This window comes from Pelobates fuscus, chromosome 7, assembly GCF_036172605.1.
Source record: "Pelobates fuscus isolate aPelFus1 chromosome 7, aPelFus1.pri, whole genome shotgun sequence".
Lineage (NCBI taxonomy): Eukaryota > Metazoa > Chordata > Amphibia > Anura > Pelobatidae > Pelobates > Pelobates fuscus.
Genome location: NC_086323.1, coordinates 58,390,923 through 58,417,392, shown reverse-complemented (window position 1 = coordinate 58,417,392; position 26,470 = coordinate 58,390,923). Strand labels below are relative to the sequence as shown.

The 26,470-nt window shown below is 42.7% G+C and overlaps 1 protein-coding gene across 2 annotated transcripts in view; it reads right to left on the bottom strand.

Annotated features, from left to right (window-relative positions):
• The window catches only part of SLC44A3 (solute carrier family 44 member 3), a 181,015-nt gene that overhangs the window by 111,604 nt on the left and 42,941 nt on the right, over window positions 1-26,470 (bottom strand). For both annotated transcript variants that reach the window (XM_063428333.1, XM_063428334.1), the window contains exons 3-6: window positions 16,372-16,514; window positions 11,729-11,865; window positions 8,818-8,911; window positions 2,064-2,233 (exon numbers count right to left, since the gene is read on the bottom strand). In XM_063428333.1, the coding sequence (XP_063284403.1) occupies window positions 2,064-2,233; window positions 8,818-8,911; window positions 11,729-11,865; window positions 16,372-16,514 (544 nt within the window). The remainder of the gene's footprint in view (window positions 1-2,063; window positions 2,234-8,817; window positions 8,912-11,728; window positions 11,866-16,371; window positions 16,515-26,470) is intronic.

The window sequence follows — 26,470 nt, the reverse complement described above, 5'->3', positions numbered from 1 at the left end:
TCTACACAAGGGAGCTTTTCCGGCGATGCTTTGAGATGACAGATCGCTCAAGCCTCACCCTCCATGAATTTTGGAGAGAGCATTTTGACATTGTGAGCTGTCTGCAGATTATCACCATTGCCTGGGCCGGGGTCAGCCAGACAAACCTAAATTCTGCTTGGCGCAACCTTTGGCCAGACTGTGTTGTAAAACCTGCCTCCAGTGCTTCTGCACCTGCACCAGAGTCAACAGTGTTGGAGGAAATTGTTTCCTTGGGGAGGACCATGGGCCTGGAGGTGACTGAGGAGGATGTCTACGAGCTGGTGGAGGAACACAACCGTGACCTAACCACCGAGGAGCTGGTGGAATTGCAGAAGGAGTCGATGGAGGAGCAGATCGCATTTGAGGAGGAGGAGGAAATGAGTGAGGAACAGCTCTCTTCCACGGAACTCAAGGAGGCATGCCAAATGTGGGTAAACCTACAGACTTTTGTACAGCAGCACCACCCAGATAAGGCTCTAGCCCACAGATTTGTGAGCAGTTTTGACACAGACATCATGTCCCCTTTCCGAGGGATGCTTAAAAGGCGCCAGAGGCAGCAGACAATGGAAAGGTTCCTACAAAAACAGCCTAGACATGAAGAACCTGCTTGTGTTAGTGCTGCCCAATTGCCCTCGTCCTCCTCATCTTCCAAACAGTGTTGAAATTGTTTTGCTATTTTCCATGTTTTCCCTGTTGACGTGTGATTTATGTACAGTTAAAGTGTACTGTACCATGTTACCAACAGTCTGCCATGTTTTAAAAGTTGATGTGTGATGTTTTAAAACATAAAGTTGGATGTTTGAAATGTTATTTCTTGATTAACCATGTCCCTGTACAGTATTTATGCCTTTAAAGTGCACTTTATAAAGAGTTTTGAACAGATAAAATACTTTATTTGACTTTTTTCTCACCTCCGGAACGCATTAATTGGTTTTCAATGCATTCCTATGGGAAAGCGTGTTTCGGTTTACGAATTTTTCGCAATACGAAACGTCCCAGAGAACGCATTAAATTCGTAAACCGAGGTCCCACTGTATATATAAAACTACAAATGGAGATACATGTAAAATTATGTATAGCAGTTATAAAAATAAACAATGGCTTGATAAAGGCACTCATTGTGACAAAACGTTGCCTGTCATTTGGAATGGCTGAATAAAACAAACATTGCACCTGAAATTACAGAGTGCTGGAGCTTTAGGTCTCCTAAATATCTTTGGATCCTTGGAGCAGGGACCTTTACTCACAGCACATGTACCAAAAATCTTGGAACTTGAATAGTGCCTCTTCTATGCACTTAGACTTAGAGATTCACTAGTTTCGTTTTAGAAAGTCTTGTCATTATGGTTGGAATAGGATGCTTGGAGTGGGTATAGGGGCATGGGTAGGCAACCTTTGACACCCCACATGTTGTGGACTACATCTCCCCTGATGCTATGCAAATAATTGTGGCTGTAAGAGCATTATGGGAGATGTAGTCCAAAACATCTGGAGAATGTTGCATATTCCTGGTATAGGGGTTACTTCTCTGTGAGAGGTGGTAGGAGTCAGTACAGGCACACATATGTATGGTTGTTATTTGTCCATGGGCCTTGTTTATGTTTGATGGTTAACAAAGTTTATTAAAATTAAAATGGTGTTTGCTTATTTCACAAAGCATAATATTATATGGCATACGTGTCAGGAATTTGACAGGGCAGCAATGATTTGTAGATCCTGCCTTGCCATTCTCATTATTTACACTTTGCTCTCTGGACACCAGGAAACAGTCCCATAAAATGCAGCTCACATGTGTTTAAAAATTCTAGATGATTCCAGATCATTTTTCCTCTGGATGACTACCTTGCTCCTTTACAGCTGTTCATGTCCCCAGTAAATTAAATTGGGTTTTGGAGATAAAAATTGTTTTCCTTTTTCAGGGTTCAATTATAAATTGCTCAAGTTATTTTTTGCCTTCTTTTGAAGAACAACCAAAGACATTTTTAACCTATATTACCAAGTTACTATAGAAATGTATGTTCAATGAATTATCCTTTTATTACCTACTGCAAGAATGCTTAGTCCTATTACATTTTCTCTGCCGGCCATAATTCCACTGAGAATCCGATGAAAAAAGTCTACTTCATTAACCACATTTATTAGAACAGAAGCAAAGCGGGAGTAACAGTCAGGACTCTGAGGAACACATCGATTAAACAGTGGAATGGATTTGCTATAAAACCAAACAGAAGGTGAAAAGTTAAACAGAGTGCATCTTTAACTACTGGAATTAAAATGCATGGTTTTGGGCACAAGCCTTAATACAAGACACCAACCACACATTTCCAATAGATATATCTTTTGTCTTTCTCTGAGCCACTATTTATGCTACACTTGAAATCAGTATTATCAACAACAACTAGACTTGTTGACTTGTAGACTTGTCACCTGTGACAATCAAATCCAATTCCTATTAATCCACGCTTGAACAAATTGATCAGTCTGGGATTTAAATTACATAATTAGTTTTATTCGTTTGGGTGTAGATTAACAGGAATTTGATTCGTTCACTGCAGGCTGCTGTTGGCGTATAAGGAGCCTAACCCAACACCGAGGGACATCGCCACTAGAACCAGGTAAGTGACAAATGGATTTTTAACCCTTTATAGGGTGTGGGTGGGGGGGGGGGGAGGGAGTATTCCTAGCACTATAATTTCCCTTTAAAATGTAACCATCTGAATTATAATTGCATTTAAAAAAAATAATACAATGGCCCACTAGGGATATGGTTTTGTTTTCATGTTTAAGCTTTAGGTACATGCGCAGACTATTACAAATATATTTTTCAAAAAAATTAGAAAAAAGGAGGGAAGCGCAACCACAAGTGTGTGCAACAAGTGCTACAGCTTTAATTGAAGAACAAGCATCTATACAAACTAGCCCTTTCTCAATGCATTTTGTCCTTCATATATTTTTATATGAAACTGATATTAACACATTTTATCACATGACAGGAGGCTTCATATTTTGCATAACTTACTTTACTTTACAGCAGCACAAGTCAATCAGAAAAAACTTTAAACCAATCAGTAACAGGCATCATATCCATATATAAAGCCCTGACAGACACATGACTTCCTCTTTCTTTGCTGCTTACCAGCCAAGGCACAGGTCAGAGTATTTTGCTCCAAACTGTTTTACTGATATTGCAAATTGTCATTAGTTAAACATGTATTGCTTAACATTCAGTTTGCTCCAAACAGTTTTTAATTAATATTGCTATGGTCCCTTTAGTTAGACAACTTATGCTAGACATTCAGTTTTAATCCAAACTGGTTTTCTGGATATTGCAATGGTCACTTTAATTAAACTTTATTACTTGACTTTCAGTTTGCTCCAACTGTTTTTATTAATATTACTATGGTCACTTTGGTTAGATTTTTAATGCTAGACATACAGTTTTGCTTCAACCTGTTTCTGGCTATGAATGGCCACTTTAGTTAAACTTTATTAGCTTGTCCTGCATTTTTGGCCTAAACGTTTTTCATTATTTCGCACTTGCCTTCCATTTGGACTTGTATGGACTCGCGAGATTCACGTTGGCCATGTCGTTTAGCCAGTTCGTGATTCCCACGGACTGGCAGCTAGACCTGTACTTTTTAATATAATATACCTGCGAAATAAAAGTTTTATTAATTTTGAGCTCCATACTAATACATATTATGGGCATGTGGAATAAAGGTTTTATATGTACCTTTTCTGGAAGATTATGAATAGACTGTTCACTGCTGAGCTCTATACTGTCATATTTCATTGGCATGTGAAATAAAAGTTGTATATGTAACTCTGCATGAATATGTAGGACTGATCCCTGCTGTGTGCATATAGTGGATGCAGTACTCATGTCTGCTGGCAGTTTGCTCTATTCTGTTCTATACAATTGTCATGTTGAATACCAGTTTTATTGTACGTCTGGAGGATTATGAATGGACTGTTCCCTGCTGTGGGCATATAGTGGATGCATTACTCTATCTGCTGGCAGGGAAATTAAACAGAGCTGATAACTTACTCAGCTCCCTACTCCCACTGGACCTCATAACCACTGGATACACTCCTTCTCCACAGGGATACACCTCCCAGGACACAGTAGTGGAGGCACATAACGGAGTGATTGACCCCTCCTTACGCTGGGGGACCCCCAATCATGGCAGACACCTCTCCAAAGTGACATTGTGGTACAGGGGTGAGACCCCCCCTTACGCTGGGTGACCCCCAAGCAAATCTGGTTCCTGTCCTAGTGACATACATATACTGGGGTGAACCCCATACGCTGAGTGAACCCCAAGCGAATCATATTCCGGTACTAGTGACATACATATACTGGGGGGAACCCCCACGCCCTAGGATGAGCTCATATCCTTGGAGTACGATCTGTTACTGTATGCACAGACCGGGACACACTGGATACATGTATATCGACAGAGCCAGGAAGGAGAGCTCACTGTGCTGCCAAATCTCCACAGTACTATATCCCATAAGGGTGACCCCTTGGATAATTTGGAGGCTACCATACCTCCCCATACACGGGCTACGTCCCAACATTACTGACCGCTCATACCGGTCTTATTGAGGGTGACCCCCTCCTCAGACCACTCCCAGGAAATCTCTAAGTGGTACTGAGTGAAACAATTCCCAGTCGTACGTGGAGGCCCACTAAGTGTCAATAAGTGTACTACCGTACCTGACACCTGTTCGGTACCCCACAGACCGAGTGTCCCAACATGCCATAAGAGACATACATACAGGGGTGACCCCCCCCTACGCTGGGTGAACCCCAATCGTGTCTTACTCCGGTGCTAGTGGCATACGTACAAAGGGGTGAGCCCCCTCCCCTTTCTAGTGCTTCTACCTTCAGAGTACGCTCTGTCATCGTATGCACAGACCAGGGCGCACTAGATCCATGTATTGCGGCACCTCTATGCTTCAACTGGGGGATCCATACGCCCTTCCCTTAACCGACAAGGAGAACTCACAGTGCTGCCAAAACTCCACAATTCTAGGCCATATAAGGATGACCCCTTGGATTATACATATTGAGGCTTTCATGTCTCCCATACTCTGGCTACGTCCTGACATTGCAGGCCGCTCATCCCGGTCTTACTAAGGGTGACCTCATTCTCAGACCACTACCCGGATCCTGCGAAAGTGGTACTGATTGATCGAAATTCTGGGTGACCCCAGTTATACGCGGAGACCCACTGAGTGGCAATAAGTGTACTGTTGTACGATCCTGTCTCCCACAGACCGAAAGGGTGTGAACCAACATGTCAGACCTCCCTCAATATCCCCAACTGATTTTCAGGCGAGGATTAATGCCGCCATGGCAGCTTCGGGGGAAGAAGTCCTTGCCAATATGCTGACTAACAACCCATCACACAAGGCGGTTGCAACTACACCAATGGAAGCTAGCGATACTGACAACGTTAGGTCGGACACCTTATCCTCTAAGCACCATTGGAAGGGCTCCAATGCGGCTTCTCCAAAGGGGAAAGGGAACACCCCGTTTTAGTGGAGCCGTCTCTCAGAACGTCCTGTCCATTAATCATCTCAGGCTCCATCATCAGGGGGCGAGAACTTTATCCCTCCCCCTTCTCTGGAGATCATGAAAGAATGGAGAGCAGAAGGGTCTCCATCTGAAGAGGTAAAGTGACCAGACCCGCCTAGCAAGAAAGGCTTTTCTTTGGCACACTGGACACTCTTGTTTTGACTCACGCACCATCCGACACCCAGGGTCACCCGAATGGGGTTTACTGGAGCACCGGGCACACTTTGCCCACTTCTTGCTCAGGAGGCCTATGGGAAAAGAAGTCCGAGACAAGCTCACAAGCTCGCCCTCTATTACCAAACAAGATAGTCCTCACTCTGGAGTTCGGTATCACCGTGGTGATATTTATGTCCCGATCAGGCCGGGGTCCATGTAAAGGTGTAGGAGAAGGACTCAAAACGAGTTAGGATAAAATACTGGACATGATCAGCCCCAGGAAAAAATTCTATACTTTGCGGACCTGACCCCCACCCATGACTCACCTCTAGAAGCTCACAATGTGAGGGAATGGGTGCAACAGGCAATATGTAGGTTGGGGAACGCAAGGCAGACAGGTGCACAGAACGGCGCAAAGCAGCCCGATTAAAGATGGATTTCAAACTATTGAAGTTAGGGACGAAAGAGCGAGGACCTCAGGCGGACGGACTATTGTTTGTAGAACCATTTATCTCAGCAACAGTTTGGTAGTAAGGAAGAAGACAGGAGACTATCGCCCAGTCATCAACCTACGCCAACCCAATGGTTTTGGGGCGTACCAACACCTCAAGAAGGAAGGTATCCATCTCTTAGGGGATCTACTCCTCGAAAGGGGTTTGCAAGGTTGGATTTGAAGGGCACTTACCTACTGGTTCACATGGTGCCTCATGAAGTTTCTGAAGCCGGTCAAGGCGCACTGAAGAGCAAAGGGTATCCGCTGTCGCATACCTAGACGACTTACTGACTTTTTGCTAATCCAATTCCTGACTACGTTTACAGACGAGATTTATGTTTACAGTTTTGGGAATTGTTGGGATTCATAGTGAACAGAGAGGAGTCGGTTCGATCCCAGTTCCGAGTGATTCAGTTCCTCTACTTCGGAAGAGATTCCACCTTGGGCAGATTACACCTTCCCACATCATTGATGGCAACGATTCGTAAGGAAATTCGACGGGTACGGCGGAAAGGCACCATAACCCTTTGACTATTTCCCAGGACCGCCTCACTACCGGGCTAGACAGCGGCTGAAAGCTCACTACCCGAGATCCAGACACACCTATGAAATTGGGATCAGAATAGCGAAGACTTCGATAGTACTCATTACAGTGGTAAAGGAGACAAGCGTGGCACCCAGAATGGTTGTCCTTAATCGGGATCATCCTCTGCTCCTTCAGTTTTAACTTGCGGGCAGATCCAAAAGGAGAACATCATCCATGGATAATGCAGGAGCGTCTGGAGTTGGTGGATTGGTGTCTTTCAAGGGAGACTGGTACGTCAAGGGACTATCGCAACCAACTAGAGACCTATTATGGGACTCATGGACACCAGGTTTTCCCCGAAATAACTTATCCGCATGGAACACCTGGAGTCGCTGGTGTATGGGAAGGGACTGCAACCCCTTTATTACCCCTATCTCCTTGATGCTGAATCTTTATCATACCTTTTCGCTACGAGCCGATCAGAACGTTCCATTAACGGGATACATTCCGCGATTTCGACGGCGCATAGTACGATTCACGACTCTCCGGTCGATCAGGAGCCTTTGATATGCCGCTTTCTGCGGGGTATCAAACTGTCCAGAACCATGCCTCAAAGTATCACTGTTGTAGGACTTTAATTTGGTTCTTTTGGAACTAGTCAAATAACATGGACCTATCCCTCCGTCAGCCGTCAGCCATAGTCTTTTCGTCGGGTATCAGATGTTCTGGAGTTGGACGTAGACAGTCTTTTTGGTTTCACCGGAAGGAATGATTTATACGGTGTCTCGTAGAACTAAATCTTATCCGCGTCCATATCTTACCCTGTTCCCGGCGGTTTCCCAGTGTTTGTACAGTTAAAGCGGTACTTCGTTACATGGAGATCACTACAACACTTAAAATGTCACATTCAGGACATCTGCTGGTCTTATACCAACCATACAAGCCAGTTACCATGAACACTCTGTCTAGATGGGTTCATTGGTTGTTATCGCTAGCGGGGGTGGAGACCTGTTTTGGGTACTCATTCGGTACGAGGCACGGCTGCTTCTCAGGCCTTCACGGGGGGGCCTCTATATTTTACAGCGACGAATTGGACACGGATAGACTACTTCCGTTTTTTTATTTTCATCAAACCACACACGCATCCTTCTCACTCATACCATAGCTTTAAAAATGCAAAATATGAACCGTCCTGTCATGTGATAAAATTGTAGATTATGCTAACGTAGTGTACCTATAATCTTAATTTTAATAATGACAGGAGGCGAATATTTTCCCTCCCTGTTTCCCTCCCTATACTCTGGAAAATTCAAATATTCTGGTTTGTCATTTTCTCAGTATAATAATAATGTTTTGGTATTTCAGTAAATTTATGGGATGTTTATCTCGTTGACATGTGTTAGATCCGTGTTGATTATTAAGTATACTATGGTTGTTTAATGTTTCAGTATATTAACTTAATATAAATATAGATACGTATAGTGTTGGATTTAATGTGGACAACAGTTGGTTTCCATCACCTTTCACGTATTTCTGTTCTTTTCAGCGAATCATCATAGATGGATTCGACAAGATAAAGCTGGAAGGTTTCAAGTTTTGTTTCAAGTTATGTGCTACACGTTACTCAGGACTGTTATTTGAATTCCCTGACGTTATAATAGACTGTTTTTTCGCATCAAAGAAAGAGGAAGTCATGTATCTGTCAGGGCTTTATATATGGATGTGTTGCCTGTTACTGATTGGTTTAAAGTTTTTTCTGATTGACTTGTGCTGCTGGAGGCATAAAGTAAAGAAAGTTATGCAGAATATTCGCCTCCTGTCATTATTAAAATTAAGATTATAGGTACACTACGTTAGCATAATCTACAATTATCTATAAACAAGAGTCACGTTTTCTTATTTTTACTATTTTACACACAAAACAATCTGAACATTGTATAGTTCAAACAGAAAAGAATAAAATATATATTTTTTTTATTATACAGTACAATTGTTTTTTTATAAAATGTGTAGAGAATTATAGACGGTTTTCCCTACCTTGATGGGACTGGAAGCACAGGACACCATTTAGAAGCCAGTGGATGCCTTGTGTATTCTGTAAAGTTCAGTCTGTAATTACAGAGATATGAACCTATGCAAAAGATAAAATTAATTTGCAATTTAATTGTTTGGGGAAATTAATCTCCAACAAATATTTTATTAAAATAATTAGAAATAAAAGCAGCCATTGAAAATTTTAAAGGTAATAGACCAATTATATAGCATTACCAAATTAATAAATATCAACTTTAAAGCTTATTTTAATGTCCATCTGGCAGCATACAGGGCCATTCGGACTGCAAAACCTCAACATTGTTGATAGAATTCACCAATGTCTGGATTTTGTAATCCATGTGGCAGGCGGTGGCATATATACTAAATATCTAAACCTAGTGATATGAATGGGGCATTTGAAATAACTGTGGGTATGTAGTCCCTCCCCACCCCTACCTGGGTATTGTGTGGGGGTTACTTTAAATTTGAAGGGGGGACCTGCTGTACCTCCTCCCCTGGACCTCATCCAAAGGCGACAGGTACAGGCCCTAATATTTAGAATAAAGGGGTAAGGACCTATTATCCCCTTCCCTGGCCCCGACCAGTGGGCAGTGGGTGAGGGACCCAATATTAACAATAAAGGGAGGCACCCACTGTCCCCTCCCCCCAGCCCACATCCATTGGCAGTGGGTGGGAGCCTTAATTATATTATAGGGGGTTGGACATGGTCCACCAGCCCAAATAATAGTAAGACCTCCTGGTGGCAGTAGGTCCCCAAAACTGAGGCCACCCACTTAAAAATAAAATCCCTACCTACCCCCTTCACCATAATGATAGTGAGTCGGGTGCAAAAAATGTAAAACCTGTAAAAAAAAAAAAAAATGAAAAAAAAAAGATAAATTATACTTACCATAAGAAGTCTTGTTTCTTCTAATGCTTCTTATCATCATCTCCAAAAAAGGGCAAATGAAAATCCATAATCACCAACGCCATAAACGAAAATAAAATGGCTTGATCGCAAAAAAACAAAAACAAAAACAACAACAACCAAAAATAAAACCACAGAGCAGCAAAACAATAATCCGTCTTTGCCCATGGAGAGCTCGCCAAAGAATGAGTGCTCACGGCAGGAAAAGCCCTTTTATAGGCTTTCCCACTCGATTACAGCTATCATAAAGTGTGTGAAAATTTCCCACACAATATGACCAAGAGTGCTCTGATTAGCTGGCTAGTAAACCAATCAGAGCACTCTGACAGTCAACTCTCGAGAGAAGAATTGCAAAGCAATTTCCCATGCTTTGTGGGGCATATAGGGAATAAGCAGCTGAATGATGATTTGTGAAAATGCACCCTCCCAGATGCATTCGCGTTCTCTTTGGTTGCTAAATTGTAAATTGGTCTGGCTGCAAAAATCACTGATTTTCCAAACTCATCCAAACGAATGTTACAGAAATGGTTGGACATGCCAAATCCATCTGGCTTCTGTAAATGTGAGAATTGCCAATGCAGTCAGAATTAGGTCATTTTCACCTGATATTGTCCATTTTTATAGCAATGTTAATGACAAAGAAAAACAAAAGAGAAAAAACCCCAGGAGAGGTAAAAATAAGGAACACATTTAATACAAAATTATAGAGTGCAGATAAAAAAATGCAAAAACGGCAAGATGCAGAATGTATACAAATGATCATATAAGATGTAAAAAAACATTCAGGGGTTTATTCACCAATTATGGATCATGCAAAGGGGAAATTTGTTTTACAACTGAACAGCTGAGATGAATAAATGCAGACTTGGAGAATTATTCAGCCATTTGTTCTAAAAAATAATAATTCCCTTATTCATTTGCTACTATTCCTGGCTTATTAAATAAAACCTAAAAAGCTGCCATCAGAAATCATGGGGCCTCTTACATAACCATATTGTAGGGCTCTCAGTATACAATTCCAGATATGCATATAAACAAGTTCTGGTGAATAGCCTGCTCTGGTGTGGCTTGTGAATTTGGTTTGAGGGATATTTTTATGTTCCCAACTTGACTGGGCCCCTGAACAAGGGATGGGCCTTAATATGCTAATAAAGCGAATGCGTAGCACTAGTGATGCAAGCACTTTTACTTGTTAATAAAAAAATAAATATCAAGATTGTAGTTGGAAAATATAGGCTGACGTAAGAAAATATCTAATTTGGCCAAGGTTTTTCTTTTTTTACCTAGCTCTATTTTGGCCTAAAATTTGCAGATTGGTATTTATTGTATATTAAGAGCCCATGCAGATCCACCAAGTTAACACTGCCAAATTAAAATCTTGCAATACATGATAAACCAAATACCCCTTGAGGATACACACAAAGGAGTTGGCCTTTTCTGCCAGAGATAGAATTTGTATCACATTTCCATGTGTTACAATGGACAAGCATTTAAAAATAAAAAATAAATTGGTCCTTATTTTGCATTATAAATCCCTCCTGCTTTCCTCTCTTTACCCTCAATCCTTCATGTAAACGGGGAATTAACCGTGATGGACTCCAACCAATACATAAATCAGCAAATACAAAAGTCATATGAACTGTGTAAATAAAACTATATTAACAAAGTTAATGTTTCCAGAAACAAAATAGTTTATATAAAAAGAGGAAAAGGGGTGACCATTGTTCTTTTCAGAATATGTTGCACAGAACAGTGTCAAAAGCCCATTTGGGAATACAATTTTATTTTATTGGCATGCAAAACCCTTTCAGGCATATATATTAAACCTCAAAAACAAGTCAAATGTATGACAGTTGTATTTTATGATATAAATCTTAAAATTGTATAGTTACACATTTCACACACCAGTGACACCAAGGAGATGCATAGCACCACCTTTACATATTTAGTTCTATGATATAATAGGTACCTTTTTCTAATACTCACCATTGTTCTTTGCAAATAACTGTAGGTCTTCTAATGATTTAAGCGGTTCTTGAGGACAACTTGATACGCACAAAGCAATGGAATTAATTTTCAGATTTCTGATCTCCAGATTGCAGGAATCCAAAAAGAAAACATACCTGTTGAAATGAATATATTATTTACTACAGCATTGTCCCTTTAATTCCTTAGTGCTACTGGTGACTTGTGGCCAAGGCAGGACAAGAAGCTGTTTTCTTTTAAAAAATATGGCTTATAAAGATGTGCACATGGTTTGCTGTAATATTTTCTATGCTTCAAGTCTATTATAGTAGTCTACAAAGATTTGGATACTGATTTTATGTTTGTGCTGACTGTGCTCTGCTCATTGAATTTGAAAATAAGAGTAAATCATGTGTAGCCACAGCTTTATTTTGGAGTTTCTGCATCCATAAATTGTGATCCATGAATTATACTATATTTTATTTTTTTAATTCTTTATTGAAAAGATGAGTACCCAAAAATAAAAAAAAATGACAATATACTCATAAAATGTAAATGTTTAAAGGACCACTATAGTGCTAGGAACACAAACTCATTTTCCTGGCACTATAGAGTTAATAGGTCCCCACCCCCCCACCCCCCACCCTCATGGCCCCCCTCCCGCCGGGCTCTAGGGGGAGGAAAGGGTTAAAGGCTTACCTTTCTCCAGCGCCGGGCTCCCTTGGCGCTGGGGACTCTCTTCCTCCTTCCAATGTCATCAGCTGAATTCCTATGGACGCTGGCGTCTTCTCACTGTGAAAATCACAGTGAGAAGTGCGGAAGCGCCTCTAGCGGCTGTCAATGAGACAGCCACTAGAGGCTGGATTAACCCTAATGTAAACTTAGCAGTTTCTCTGAAACTGCTTTGTTTACAGCAGGCAGGGTTAACCCTAGAGGGACCTGGCACTGAGCTGAAGTGGTCTGGGTTCCTATAGTGGTTCCTATAGTACAGTGAGAGGAATAAAAAGGGTGAGAAGAGGAGGGGAACACAGCCATATATAACGGGCCAAAAAACGATTAGAAAATGTACTACTCGGCTCAGTTGTGTGATGTGTGTGTCAATGCATCAACAATCATTCACTAGAGATTCAGAGGTGATTTCTGACATCACACACCAAATAATTCATTGACACGCACCAAAGCTCTAGCAATGTAGATTGTGATTCCTACCCTGGGTGTTCTTTTATTTATATGTGTATCCTAACAGTGTGTTTCTTGCCTAGTTTTGTTTTGTGTCCTGGGCTGTTTTCTAAACCCTCTTATCGCTACTACTCTGACCTGGTTAGTTTATGCTTTTCAGGTAAAAAATCCCTTTAATCATCAATTCCACTAAATCTTAATGTAGATCTTTTAGTACTAATAGGCTGTCATTTTACTCGGACACTTCCTCTTTCGTTTCTGGTCCTTTCCTGCTACTGGTGGAAAGACACAATACATAGTGCAAAATTAACCAAGATGTTTTTCAGGCCAGCATTTGGGATGCTGCAATAAGGCCCACTGCAGATGATACAAGGTCTCTACAGAAACACATATACTTGTTAGTTTGCAAATTGCAGTTCCCACTGTATAGAATAGTTAGTGGTGCACTTGGGAAACAATAAGTTACATTTTAAATAGTTTTTTTTTTTTCATGTTGTTTCAGCTTTCTCTCTGGAAGTATATCATTTATTAACCAGGTTGACTTCATACTACACTGCGTGCAGAATTATTAGGCAAATGAGTATTTTGACCACATCATCCTCTTTATGCATGTTGTCTTACTCCAAGCTGTATAGGCTCGAAAGCCTACTACCAATTAAGCATATTAGGTGATGTGCATCTCTGTAATGAGAAGGGGTGTGGTCTAATGACATCAACACCCTATATCAGGTGTGCATAATTATTAGGCAACCTCCTTTCCTTTGGAAAAATGGGTCAAAAGAAGGACTTGACAGGCTCAGGAAAGTTAAAAATAGTGAGATATCTTGCAGAGGGATGCAGCACTCTTAAAATTGCAAAGCTTCTGAAGCGTGATCATCGAACAATCAAGCGTTTCATTCAAAATAGTCAACAGGGTCGCAAGAGGCGTGTGGAGAAACCAAGGCGCAAAATAACTGCCCATGAACTGAGAAAAGTCAAGCGTGCAGCTGCCAAGATGTCACTTGCCACCAGTTTGGCCATATTTCAGAGCTGCAACATCACTGGAGTGCCCGAAAGCACAAGGTGTGCAATACTCAGAGACATGGCCAAGGTAAGAAAGGCTGAAAGACGACCACCACTGAACAAGACACACAAGCTGAAACATCAAGACTGGGCCAAGAAATATCTCAAGACTGATTTTTCTAAGGTTTTATGGACTGATGAAATGAGAGTGAGTCTTGATGGGCCAGATGGATGGATTGGTAAAGGGCAGAGAGCTCCAGTCCGACTCAGACGCCAGCAAGGTGGAGGTGGAGTACTGGTTTGGGCTGGTATCATCAAAGATGAGCTTGTGGGGCCTTTTCGGGTTGAGGATGGAGTCAAGCTCAACTCCCAGTTTCTGGAAGACACCTTCTTCAAGCAGTGGTACAGGAAGAAGTCTGCATCCTTCAAGAAAAACATGATTTTCATGCAGGACAATGCTCCATCACACGCGTCCAAGTACTCCACAGCGTGGCTGGCAAGAAAGGGTATAAAAGAAGAAAATCTAATGACATGGCCTCCTTGTTCACCTGATCTGAACCCCATTGAGAACCTGTGGTCCATCATCAAATGTGAGATTTACAAGGAGGGAAAACAGTACACCTCTCTGAACAGTGTCTGGGAGGCTGCGGTTGCTGCTGCACGCAATGTTGATGGTGAACAGATCAAAACACTGACAGAATCCATGGATGGCAGGCTTTTGAGTGTCCTTGCAAAGAAAGGTGGCTATATTGGTCACTGATTTGTTTTTGTTATGTTTTTGAATGTCAGAAATGTATATTTGTGAATGTTGAGATGTTATATTGGTTTCACTGGTAAAAATAAATAATTGAAATGGGTATATATTTGTTTTTTGTTAAGTTGCCTAATAATTATGCACAGTAATAGTCACCTGCACACACAGATATCCCCCTAAAATAGCTATAACTAAAAACAAACTAAAAACTACTTCCAAAAATATTCAGCTTTGATATTAATGAGTTTTTTGGGTTCATTGAGAACATGGTTGTTGTTCAATAATAAAATTAATCCTCAAAAATACAACTTGCCTAATAATTCTGCACTCCCTGTATACAGCACAGGTTGTCTCCTAAATTTCACAAAACGGTTTATGAGTTAATGGAACACTATAGGTACTCTGTTATTTCTAAAAGATGGTGTCATAGAGATCATCTGACTGGTGCAGTGTAGCGCTTTGCTGTGTATGCGCTCTAGTCTCCCAGATTGACAGTGAGAGGGAGAAAAGGTAAGTTAAAGACCTTTTTTCCTCCCGGTCAATGTTTTTTATAAGCTATAGTGTTCATTTAAGCCCTAGACAGTCCTGGTGCTGTCCACTGGCACCTGGTACAAGAATTTATTTTGATCTGGGTGCCTTGATATACTGTATTTCAAGTATTTTGTATCTTCCTGACAGGTCATGCCCATCACCTGCTGATCATGTACTTCAAGTGCTGAATTTCAAAAGGGAAACATCACAAATCAAAAAGAATTTAAAGTGGCACTGTTACCGTCTGTGGACTTGGCAAGACTTACAACCTGTCCTTCGCACCATCTTCTTCCTCTTCTGCTCCTGACGCTTCAGCACTAAGAGCCGACGTCACCGTTGTACTCTTGCACATTGATGGCAGTAGCTCCGCCCAGTGTTAGGTATAGGATAAATACGGAGACAAAGTAGTGCCTACTTTGTCTCAGTTTATCTTTTGACTGGGCTGGAATTTCAATATAGGGTGATGGGGTGTGGGGAGGCAAGAAGAAATCCACACAAAAGCACAGTATCTGGGAATCTCCAAGGGCTGCAGAGAATCATCATATGTAAATTATATGAAGGAAACACTAAATATAATAGTTTGTCAAGCTAAATTGTCCATTTAGTGACCGTAAGAAAATGCTGTAAACACGTACACTGTTCACAGACACAAATTCCACAAAAGTAAAGACGACAGTCTCCTATTCATTTTAAATTCGAATACATTCAATATGGGAACTATCCAATATTTAATTTTAGAATACCTCAGGTATGGCAAAATAAGCAATGTATGCCTTCCTCTCCCCATATTTTTATAGATTGAGTGGCTGGAATAAAATTGGGGGGCAGTGAACAAGAAAGGGGATATTTTTGCGGTTTTAATTTGAAAGGAATACGTACATGATTAAGGACTCACAACCGAAACGTTGTATCCTTTTTATGTCCTATTTGATCTAAATAAATACTACTTCTTGCCTTCACCCTATGGTTGTGATGCCTGTGAACAACTACTATTTATTTATAGAAATACCAGTAACTATGCCATTCTAAAGACCCTATCACATGAATCTGTGTAAATATTTATATTTTAGTTTTGTTCATTTGACAGTTTGTCTTAAGACATAGAATATATGAGGTTTGTAAATAGGACATATCTAGTAGGTTATAAGCTATTGAGTAACAAGGGAGTAAATGTGAATTAAATATTTATCAAACTCACTTTCTGTTAGTCATGTCTTGTCCAGAATATCGAGCAGTAGGTATCGGATGGTTTTTTCTGCCACATATGTTGCCATAGCTATCGTAACCAAAAACTAATCTCTCTGCAGCTCCCGCTGTTAAAGCATATCCATTTATAAACATCTGCAAAAAAACAAACAAAAAAAAACAACAAATCATGAGGCACATTTTTACAATGGTTAATATTTATACAGCAAACAGTGGAACAAGTTTGTACACCTTGGAAAATAATCAGCTAAGTCAATCGTAATAACATTTTCCTTCTAATTTACCCACTGAGCTACAGATTACATCAAAATGTATAGGCCAGGAAAAATAAAAATAAACTATAAATATTTTATTCCCTACCCAATTTATGCATATGTACCAATAGAATCATTAGGTTGTTCCTTTTTATGACTTTACATTACTGAGCCCTTGTTGAAAAGAATTAAAAAAAGATATAAAAAGGCTATAAAACATTTTTATTCCCCCATTTCCCATATGAGCTCAACTGGAAGACGCATATGTAAAACCACACTCTGTAAACCAGCTCCTTTGAATGTCATTATTCAGGTGTCACCCTTCCTCTCAAGTTCTATTGCTGACTCCACAAAATGAAAATATGGAAGCGCTGCCTACTGAAGCTACTGCTTACTACCCCTGTGCTCCTTTTTGCTACACTCAAATCTCTGTTTGCTCTCTCATTATCTCCCACTGCATGACTGTACCTCAGTTATTCAGTTGTTCTCCCACCAGGACATTATCTTACTTGGCCAAAGGAAAAATTCATTGTACCCCAGACTTTCCGCCACAATATCCCAAGAGAATCCATCTTTCTACAAATTCTGTTTTGGGTACAAATACTGGATATTGGATGTAGCAACCTGAGAGAAATCCTCCTATGTGCATTGGGAGTCTGAACTCGATCATTTCCAACAGAGACTTGGGCATAAGCGTTTATAATCATAAGGGGTATCTCTAATGCATGTTCCACTGGTAAGAAAGCAGGAAAATGCTTGTTGGTATTTGGTCCCCACAAGTTTATTTTGTAAATCTTTATTTGTTAAACATATTTTTTGTGAGAAAGACAAACAATTAAGAAGAGTAGATAAGTGCAGAGAGTATACACAGTTCCCAAACACAGCATATTAGAAACAAAAAAGAAGAGAAGGCAATTACAATTTAAGACCAACTTGTGTACAACTGTGCTTATTAAAATAGATGTAATTTAAGGTGTGAGGCATCTGCAGCACAGTACCGTTTGGCATATACGGTACTAATAAACTTAAACCCAGGTTGATGTAACAATTACAATATGTGTCAAGTTTAAATGATCATAGTAACTTGCCATGCAAAATACACTAGGAATGTTCATACATATGCTCATATTGGTCCTGTATACACACTCTGTAATTTATCCATATAAAGTTCCCACTTTCTCCACGATGCTCTCTTTTGGATATGCTCCCTCAATTGGTTCAGGCCAGGGTACTACAAAATCGTTTTTTGCTACACATCATTGCAGTAGCTTGAATGAATAAACTGGTTCTCCATCTTCCAGTCTCTTCAATGGAACAGATCTATGAGTAGATGGTGCATAGAATGCTGGGTTCCCAGGAGAACTAGCTAGCATGGGATCAAACTATACAAGTGATGTGGAATTATTAAAAATTATTATTGTACTTGTATTGAATTATTGTACTAACTCCATTTTAACCTTATATTGTGACAATCCTCCATTTTGTCCTCCTAACCTGACTTCTTCAAATCCTCCATTTTGTCCTCATGACTTAACTTGTTCATTTTAAAACTACCTTACGTGACTGAACTTCTCAACCCAATTAATACAGTAGACAAAGACCGTGTTTCCTTCAAGGACAAGTACCAGGAGGTGCTGGCTACTCCTTAAGACTTGCTGGCTACTCCTTAGAGCTTGTAAGATAGTACAGTTTGAAGGCCACAGAACACAGTAGTAATGAAATGTTCTATTCATAAGAGACCTTGCACCTGGACATAAAGCCTGATATCATTGACAGTGTAAAATGACGCTTAGGACCCCCTTGTCCCCCACCCGTGTCCAGAATAATCCCACCTCTGATGGGTGGGCACGGGACTAACCTCTTAATTTTACGAACCAATAGGTAAGACACTAACCCCGTCACTTAACAATTAATCCAATTGATGATGTTTATTTGCTGATATTCTAATAATCAATGATGACGCAAAATGCCTCTTAAAAGGGCCTGCGCGCCCGCTTTTACTTCACTTGCCAATAAACTTTCTCGAAGTTATTTTAACCTGAACCTCGTGTGTCAGACTTAATTACTTCAGCGTATATACGCAATTTAATTTTATTGATTTGGACAGGAACAGATAGACTTTGAACATTTTGGTTTACTTTCAAAAAAGTACCATAACAACTTGGCGCCCAACGTGGGGCATCGGGCTATGTCCGGCCGGTGAGCCGTCCTAAGGAAGACAAGGGTGGACGGAGGAATCCAGGGGGAAGGAAGGGAGATTGATCACCTCCAGATACACGGTAGAGACTTCTGCAGAGCCACCGGTACGTTCCGGCCCCTTTGATTGACCCGTCCACGTGTCTGTGACTGCTTCCCGGGAGGACATCAAAGACAGGTAATATCTTGCCCGGTGTCTCGTTACTCACTTGTTTACCTGCATTTTAGTCTATCTGTTGCCTGGGTGTGTTTGAATTGTGTTTGAATTGTTTGCCTGTTTCCCCATTTTGAGATAAAGGGGGGGTGGGGACCTGCAGGGGTTTTGCCTGGGGTTCTCTGTCTTGCTTGTTTTCCCCTTTTTGGGATAAAGGGGGGTGGACCTGAGGGGATTTGCCTGGGTCTTCGGTGTGACTGTCTATCTGTTTGTATTTTCCCTCTTTTGGGATAAAGGGGGGTGGATCTGAGGGGATTTGCCTTGGTCTTCTGTTGCCTGTTTTACCTCTTTTAGGAACCACTGTGCTGTGGTTGTAAGGAAAAAGGGGGGTTGACCTGTGGATGTGTTCCTGGGGGTCTTCTGTTGCCTGTTTACTTCTTTTAGGAGCCTCGTGGCTGTGGCTGTAAGGAAAAAGAAGTTGGTGGAACTGTGGGATCTGTGTAGAATCATAGGTTTCTGTGATCCAATGGTGTGTCACTTTGATAGCCTAGCTAGCTTCACTGTGCACGTTCGGACCATCCAGCTCTAGTTGAGTTGGGGACGTCCTGGCCCGGACCTTTCGGCTCTAGTTGAGCCGGAGATCCACTGGTTATTTAATTGTGGTAGGAGACTGAGCCTTGTGGCAGGGGACTCAGTTTCCGGGGGGGATTCAGGCAGGTATTGCTTGTTTTTCGCATCACGTGGTAGTGAGACTTATAAAGTGGGTTTTATAGGGGCACTACGGGAGTGAGGATAGACGTGGCCACATTCTCGTGGACTGCAGAGTAGAGGGAGGCTGGAAAGGATTTCGGACCGGTGTTAGCTGTTATCCTTGGCCGCTGGTAGTGAGACTTATGAAAGTCGTTCTCCGAGCGGGGACACTACGAGATTGAGGAAGGTGACTTTGGAGTAAGCACATGTAGAAGGAAAGGGATTATTGTTGATTTTATTTGAACTGTAATGCATGCACTGTATTTCAATTGTATTGTTGTCTTGTCTGTTTAATTGGGAGTCTCATGAGCTCCTGTGTCTGTCTCTAAGGATTTTTCCTTGTCTTTCATCTTTTCTAAACTTCCTATATTATTATACTATCCACTCCCATTTCTCTTGAAAGAGAAGTGATTGGTCACACACTTCTCACCTCGCTCCAATCCGTGTCTACCACCCCGGGTAGGCGGATTCAGTGACTAGTCTACGTTTTGGGAAGACGCACCTGAGAAAGTCCCACGATTCTCGGGTGGCAGTCGAGCATTGTAGACGTTCTTGTTCAGTTTTCCTTCTCTCTCCCTATATCTAGGACGCTGGTATAGGGGTAAAGGGATTATGGGACAGGATTTAAGCAAGCCCAGTAAGGGCTGGTTAGCATGTGATTTAGTCGAAGATAGAGAGGGTGAGGAAATGGTTAAAGGTGTTGAAAAAATTGCAAAAGTATGTAGAATTGCTGTACCGACATGTGGAAGATTGCAACCAGAAAGTTGGCGTAGGTTACTGACAGAAAAGAAAGGCAAACTTACAGATAATGGTTTATTAAAGACTGCTGAAGCATGGTATAGAGTAGCGAAGGCTATTCAGCTAGAAGGTTGGGTTGAGGAAGAGATAAATCACAAAGGTGTGAAATTGTTTGTGTATCATAATAATTGTGTTACTGGGGTCTATCCTCAGCCAGCGCCCAAAACCGGCGCCCAGGGAATGTCTATCCCCAAGGTTCAGTCAGCAATAAATGAAAGCCAGCTGACTATATTCCCCACTCCCAATACCCATCCCATCACCTCCCCTGTCTGCCCGGTCCTGAATTCTGATGGATCTTTCTTTTCCCCTGCCCCATCTTTAACATTCCCATCATCCTCATCCATCCCTACGCTACCTGCTATACCTTCCCCTAACATTTCATCTGCCATTCCTGCCCTACACTCTCTCTCTGTTCATGACCCCCTCCCCTCTTCTTCCGCCCAACTAACCACCTCCTCCGCCCTTGCCCCGGCTCCTCCCTCTACACCCACCCCTACCAATCCCTCTCCGTTCCCTCCCATCTCCACCCCAGCTCAATACCCCACCTCCTTCCCCTCCCCAGCCTGGCCCTACCCCTTCCCATATCCCATGGCCCTGCCCTACCCCGGATATCCACTCCCCACTCCCCAAGCCACGCCCCAGATTCCGGTCATGCCCAGTCCGGCACAGTCTGCCCCGGATGTGCCCTCTTCCAACATGGCCGCCACTTCTTCCCTTAACCCTAATGTAGTACCTTCTCCGGCCACCAATATGGCGGCCCCCAGTTCGGCCCTGATGCCGGTAATTCCCGGTGACTACCTATCCCCAGGTTATGACTCGCTAGCCACCCCTGCATCTGGGGCTCGTTCCCAACCACCGATCCTTTCACCTCATTCAGGCCCTGCACCACGCAAAAGAGCCAATATCATAGAATTCGATGATGACGAGATGGACAGGGTGTCCCATGTCTCATCGGAGCTTGCCGCGGGAGCCCCAACTCATCGTTCTATCGATGACCCCTTTGGCCACAAGGGTCGGGGAGAACAGGCCCCTCCTAAATATGTTGCTTTCAATCCCACTCAAGCTAGTGCTCTAATGAAATCACTCCCTGACCCAGAAAAACAGCCTATGCCCTTCTATCGAGGGATAGTTCAAATTCAAAAGACTTATTCCGCAGCATGGCGTGATCTACTGAGCATTTGTGCTATAAAAGCAGGGGATGCATATTGGCCAAGCATGGCCCGACACCTCAGTACGGATCTGCTCGGCAGTGACGTTGATTACCCCTCCGGAGTAACTTTTTGCACCCAATTAAGAGAATGGGCTAAGGACAAACTTGCGGATCAGGCTGCTGGCCTTACTGATGTTATTCAAGATAAAGGAGAATCAGTGGAAAGGTTTCATGCAAGGCTGTATCAAATGTTCACAGATTTGGGGTTTGATCTTACTGACAAGATTCATTCACAAATGCTGTCAGGTGCGTTTGTCCAAGGTGTTAAAGACTCTATACGCAAGGGAATTATTGCTGCACGTCCTGAATACAAGGTTGTTCCCCTGGATACCCTGCTTTTAGTTGCTAGAGGGTTGGAATCTGTTCAGACCCCAAGAAGATCCAATCCAGCTCCCCTCATGGTAGCTCGCGCTACTCCCGTCACCTCTGGCACCAAGAAAGTCAGGTTAGAAGATGTAACCTGTTTCAATTGTGGGGCTCAGGGACACTACAGAGGCGACTGTCCGGAACCTAAAAAGGAACCAGGGGCACCCAAGAAGTTCTCTAAGCCTGCCCCAGGCCCCAGGACCGAGACAAAGGTTCCAATTGTTGAAGAACCGGACGATTAGGAGACTGGCAAGCCTGTGTCTGTAACCCCTGTAATGGCAGTGTCTACAGGAGATAAGGGGGGGCCACTCGCCACAGTGACTTTACCTATTGAAGGCCACCCTACCACATTCCTTGTTGACACAGGTGCAGCCCGTAGTGTTCTGCGAGAACAAGACCTGCCAGACCCATCTTTTCTGTCAAATATCGACGTCTCTTGTGTTGGAGTGGATGGCCAGCCGAGACATAGCCCCCTAACAACTCCGCTGCGAGTTGGTTCTAGCCTGCTCGCTCGCTTTGTAGTATCCTCCACATGCCCCATTAACCTGTTAGGTGCTGATGTCCTCTCACGCCTGCAAGCATCCATCACTTTTACCCCGGATGGGCAGGTAGAAATGTTTACACCTCTGTCTGTATCAGACACTTCAGCCCTATGCTCTTTGCCTCTGATGCTGCATTTAGAAAAGCCCCGTGAGGGGGCAGCAGAATTAAGGTCCAATTTCCCAGAGGAATTAAAAACACAGGTGCCCGCTAAGTTATGGTCCTCAGGCCCAGAGGACATAGGTCACCTAAATGTTCCCCCTGTGGTGGTAAAGCTTATTCCAGGGGCTAAGTTACCAAGAAAACCACAATATCCATTAAAACCAGCACAGTCCTCTGCAATTTCTGTCCACATCAAGGCACTCTTGGAGAAGGGTGCCCTGGTAAAATGTAAATCTGAATGCAATACCCCGTTATTTCCTGTGAAAAAGAAAACTCCAAAGGGTGAACCAGAGAAGTACAGGATGGTCCAGGACCTCCGTGCTGTTAATGAAGCTACCGTCCTGGACACCCCTCTTGTACCAAATCCTCATACTCTGCTCTCTGGAGTCCCACCATCTGCAAAATTCTTCACAGTTATTGACCTGGCCAATGCCTTTTTCAGTGTCCCACTGGACCCATCCTGTCAATACCTGTTTGCTTTCACTCATGAAATGCAACAGTATACCTGGACTGTCATGCCCCAAGGGGCACAAAATTCTCCAAGTCAATTTGCTAAGGCCATGGGCACCATCCTTGACCCATGGCAAGCTGAGCACCCAGAAGTTGTCCTGCTTCAGTATGTGGATGATCTATTGCTATGTGGAGATAATGTACCCACTACTAAAAGGTGTTCCCTTAGTCTCCTTTGCTATTTGGCAGAACAAGGATGCAAAGCTTCACTCATCAAGCTACAATTCTGTCAATCTTCAGTGATCTTCCTTGGACATTGCCTATCTCAAGGTACCAGACATCTTACTCGGGACCGGGTAAGAGCTGTTTTGGACATTCCACCTCCAAGGACTTCAAAGTCTCTTCATGCCTTCCTAGGCCTCATTTCCTACTGCAGAGCATGGATCCCAGAAGCCTCTCTGCTTATGCAACCTCTCTATGATGCTCTTAAGTCTGACCCGTTCTGTCTGACCAATGAAGCCCTGGCCAATTTCGATGCTTTAAAACGGGCCATTGCTTCTGCTCCTGCCTTGGGCCTACCTGACTACTCCAAACCCTTCAAATTGTTTGTCTCTGAAAGACAAGGCCACGCAACAGGAGTGCTCACCCAAACTAATGACTTAAGAGGCCGCCAGAGGCCTATTGGATATTTCTCATGTCAACTGGATATTGTGGCCAGAGGGACTCCTTCCTGTCTCAGGGCTGTTTTTGCTGCGAGAGAACTCATAGAGAGGACCTCAGACCTGGTCCTTGGCCACCCTCTGGTTGTTTTGGCCCCTCATGACATCTCTGCCATCGTCAACCAAGTCCAGCTCAAGCACGTGTCTCCAGCCAGACACCTGCGCCTACAGTGTCATCTTCTTTTGCCTGACAACATTTCCATCCAAAGATGTCAAGTGCTTAATCCGTCCACTCTTCTTCCACTCCCTGAGGGGGGTATCTATTATGGATTTATCACAGATGAAACCTACCTCTACCTGCTCTGTGGATGTATCAAGAAAGTCATGCATCCACATTTGTCATTTCATGAAGATGAGACACCTCTTTGTGAAGGCCCGGATTACGCCTTCTGTACCATGTGGTACAAGCCAAATATTACTCCCGAACCTTGCTATGAAGATGAGCTTTACCACTGGACCGATGTAAAGCTCACTGCACAAGACTTTTATTGTGACTCTGAAGGTAATAGCATGGTCTTGGTCCAGCTACCTCAACAACTTAACTACCTCTACCGCCATTGGGATACCGCTATCCCACATATTCCTGTTACCAAGTTGAAGACAAAGTCATGGAATGATCTTGGGCCCATGGCAAAACTATGGGCCACCATGAATGAAGAACAGCTACAGGAAAATGGTATTGTCAAATACCCAACAACTGACCTTCTGGAAGCATGGCCACGCCATTTCCTGGAAAAGGAATTTCAAGACCTGGTCATAAAGAATGATTATGACCCAGAAACACCTCATGACTGTTTTGAACAGATGAAAATGGAAACAGTACACTTACCAACTGTGCATGAGAATCCATTACCAGATCCGGATTTTACCCTGTTTGTGGATGGATCAAGATATGCCGATGAAGGAGGAACATATCATACAGGATATGCCGTAACCACAACAGATGAAGTTATTAAATCATCATCCTTACCACCAGCAATGTCTGCACAAGAAGCTGAATTACAGGCTCTGACTTCAGCCTGCAAAATTTCCGAAGGAAAACGTGCCAACATCTATACAGATTCAAGATATGCTCTGGGTGTGGCACATGACTTCGGCCTAATTTGGAAGACAAGAGGATTTCTTACCACCGCCGGTACACCAGTCAAACACAGCACTGCAATCAAGGAGCTAATGGATGCCCTCCTACTTCCCGAAGAGGTGGCCGTTCTGAAAGTCAAAGCCCATGGGAAATTGGATACAGATGAAGCAAAGGGCAACCATTTGGCTGATCAGGCTGCTAAGTTAGCGGCCAGGGATCTGCAGGAAGTGGATGAAGAAGTGTCCGGACAAGAAGAAGAAGAAGTCCCTATTTTTGCTCTGCAAACTCTTCCTACTGATTTGCGAATTTTACAAGAACAACAAGCTGCAGTCACTCCTGAAGAAATCCAGAAATGGAAAAAGAAAGGAGCTGTCCAAAAGGACGGAATATATTACAACAACTTCAAATTTTGTCTTCCCAGAAATTTGTATCCAGCAGTTGTCCAATGGGCACATGGGCCTGCACACCTGTCAAAAGAATTGATGGCCGCCCTCATACAGAAGTATTATGAAGCACCTGGAATCACAACATTGATCAATAGCTTCTGCAAGGCCTGTGTCATCTGTGCAAAATGCAATCCAGGAAGACCAGTTAAAGTACCTACGAAACACCTGGCAAAGCCCATGTACCCCTTCCAGCGGATTCAAATTGACCACATCCAAATGCCCAAGAGTGGGCCCCATGAATATGCACTAGTAATAGTGGACATGTTCTCAGGCTGGCCAGAAGCCTACCCAGTGGCCAATATCACTGCAAAAACAACCGCAAAGCGCCTACTTACAGATATTGTATGTAGATTCGGACTCCCAGAAGTTATTGAGAGTGATCAAGGCCCAGCCTTTACAGCAACTGTGACTAAAGAAATTTGGACTGCTCTAGGGGTGACTCTAGCCTTCCATACCCCTTACCACCCACAAAGTAGTGGTAAAGTGGAGCGCATGAATGGCACTCTAAAAATCAGAATGTTAAAAATGTCACAAGAAACAAAGATGCCCTGGCCAGAAAGCCTACCAATAGCTCTATTTAGTGTTAGGCACACACCTAGAGGGAAGCATTCACTGTCCCCATATGAGGTTCTATTTGGGACAGCACCCAGACTAGGTTGTTATTATCCGCAGCAGTTGCAACTCCAATCAGATGTTTTAGTAGACTATGTAACTGAACTTGCAAATGTCCTAAACAAAATACATGCCCAAGTTTTCTCTTCAATTCCAGATCCCGAATTGGATACAGGTTCCCATAACCTACTCCCCGGAGATTGGGTCCTGGTTAAGAAGTTTGTGCGGAAAAATACCCTAGAACCGAGATTTGACGGTCCATTCCAAGTTCTCCTGATTACCGCAACCTCCGTCAAATTGGCCGGTAGGCCAAATTGGATCCACGCTTCCCACTGCAAGAAATCTCCTGCCCC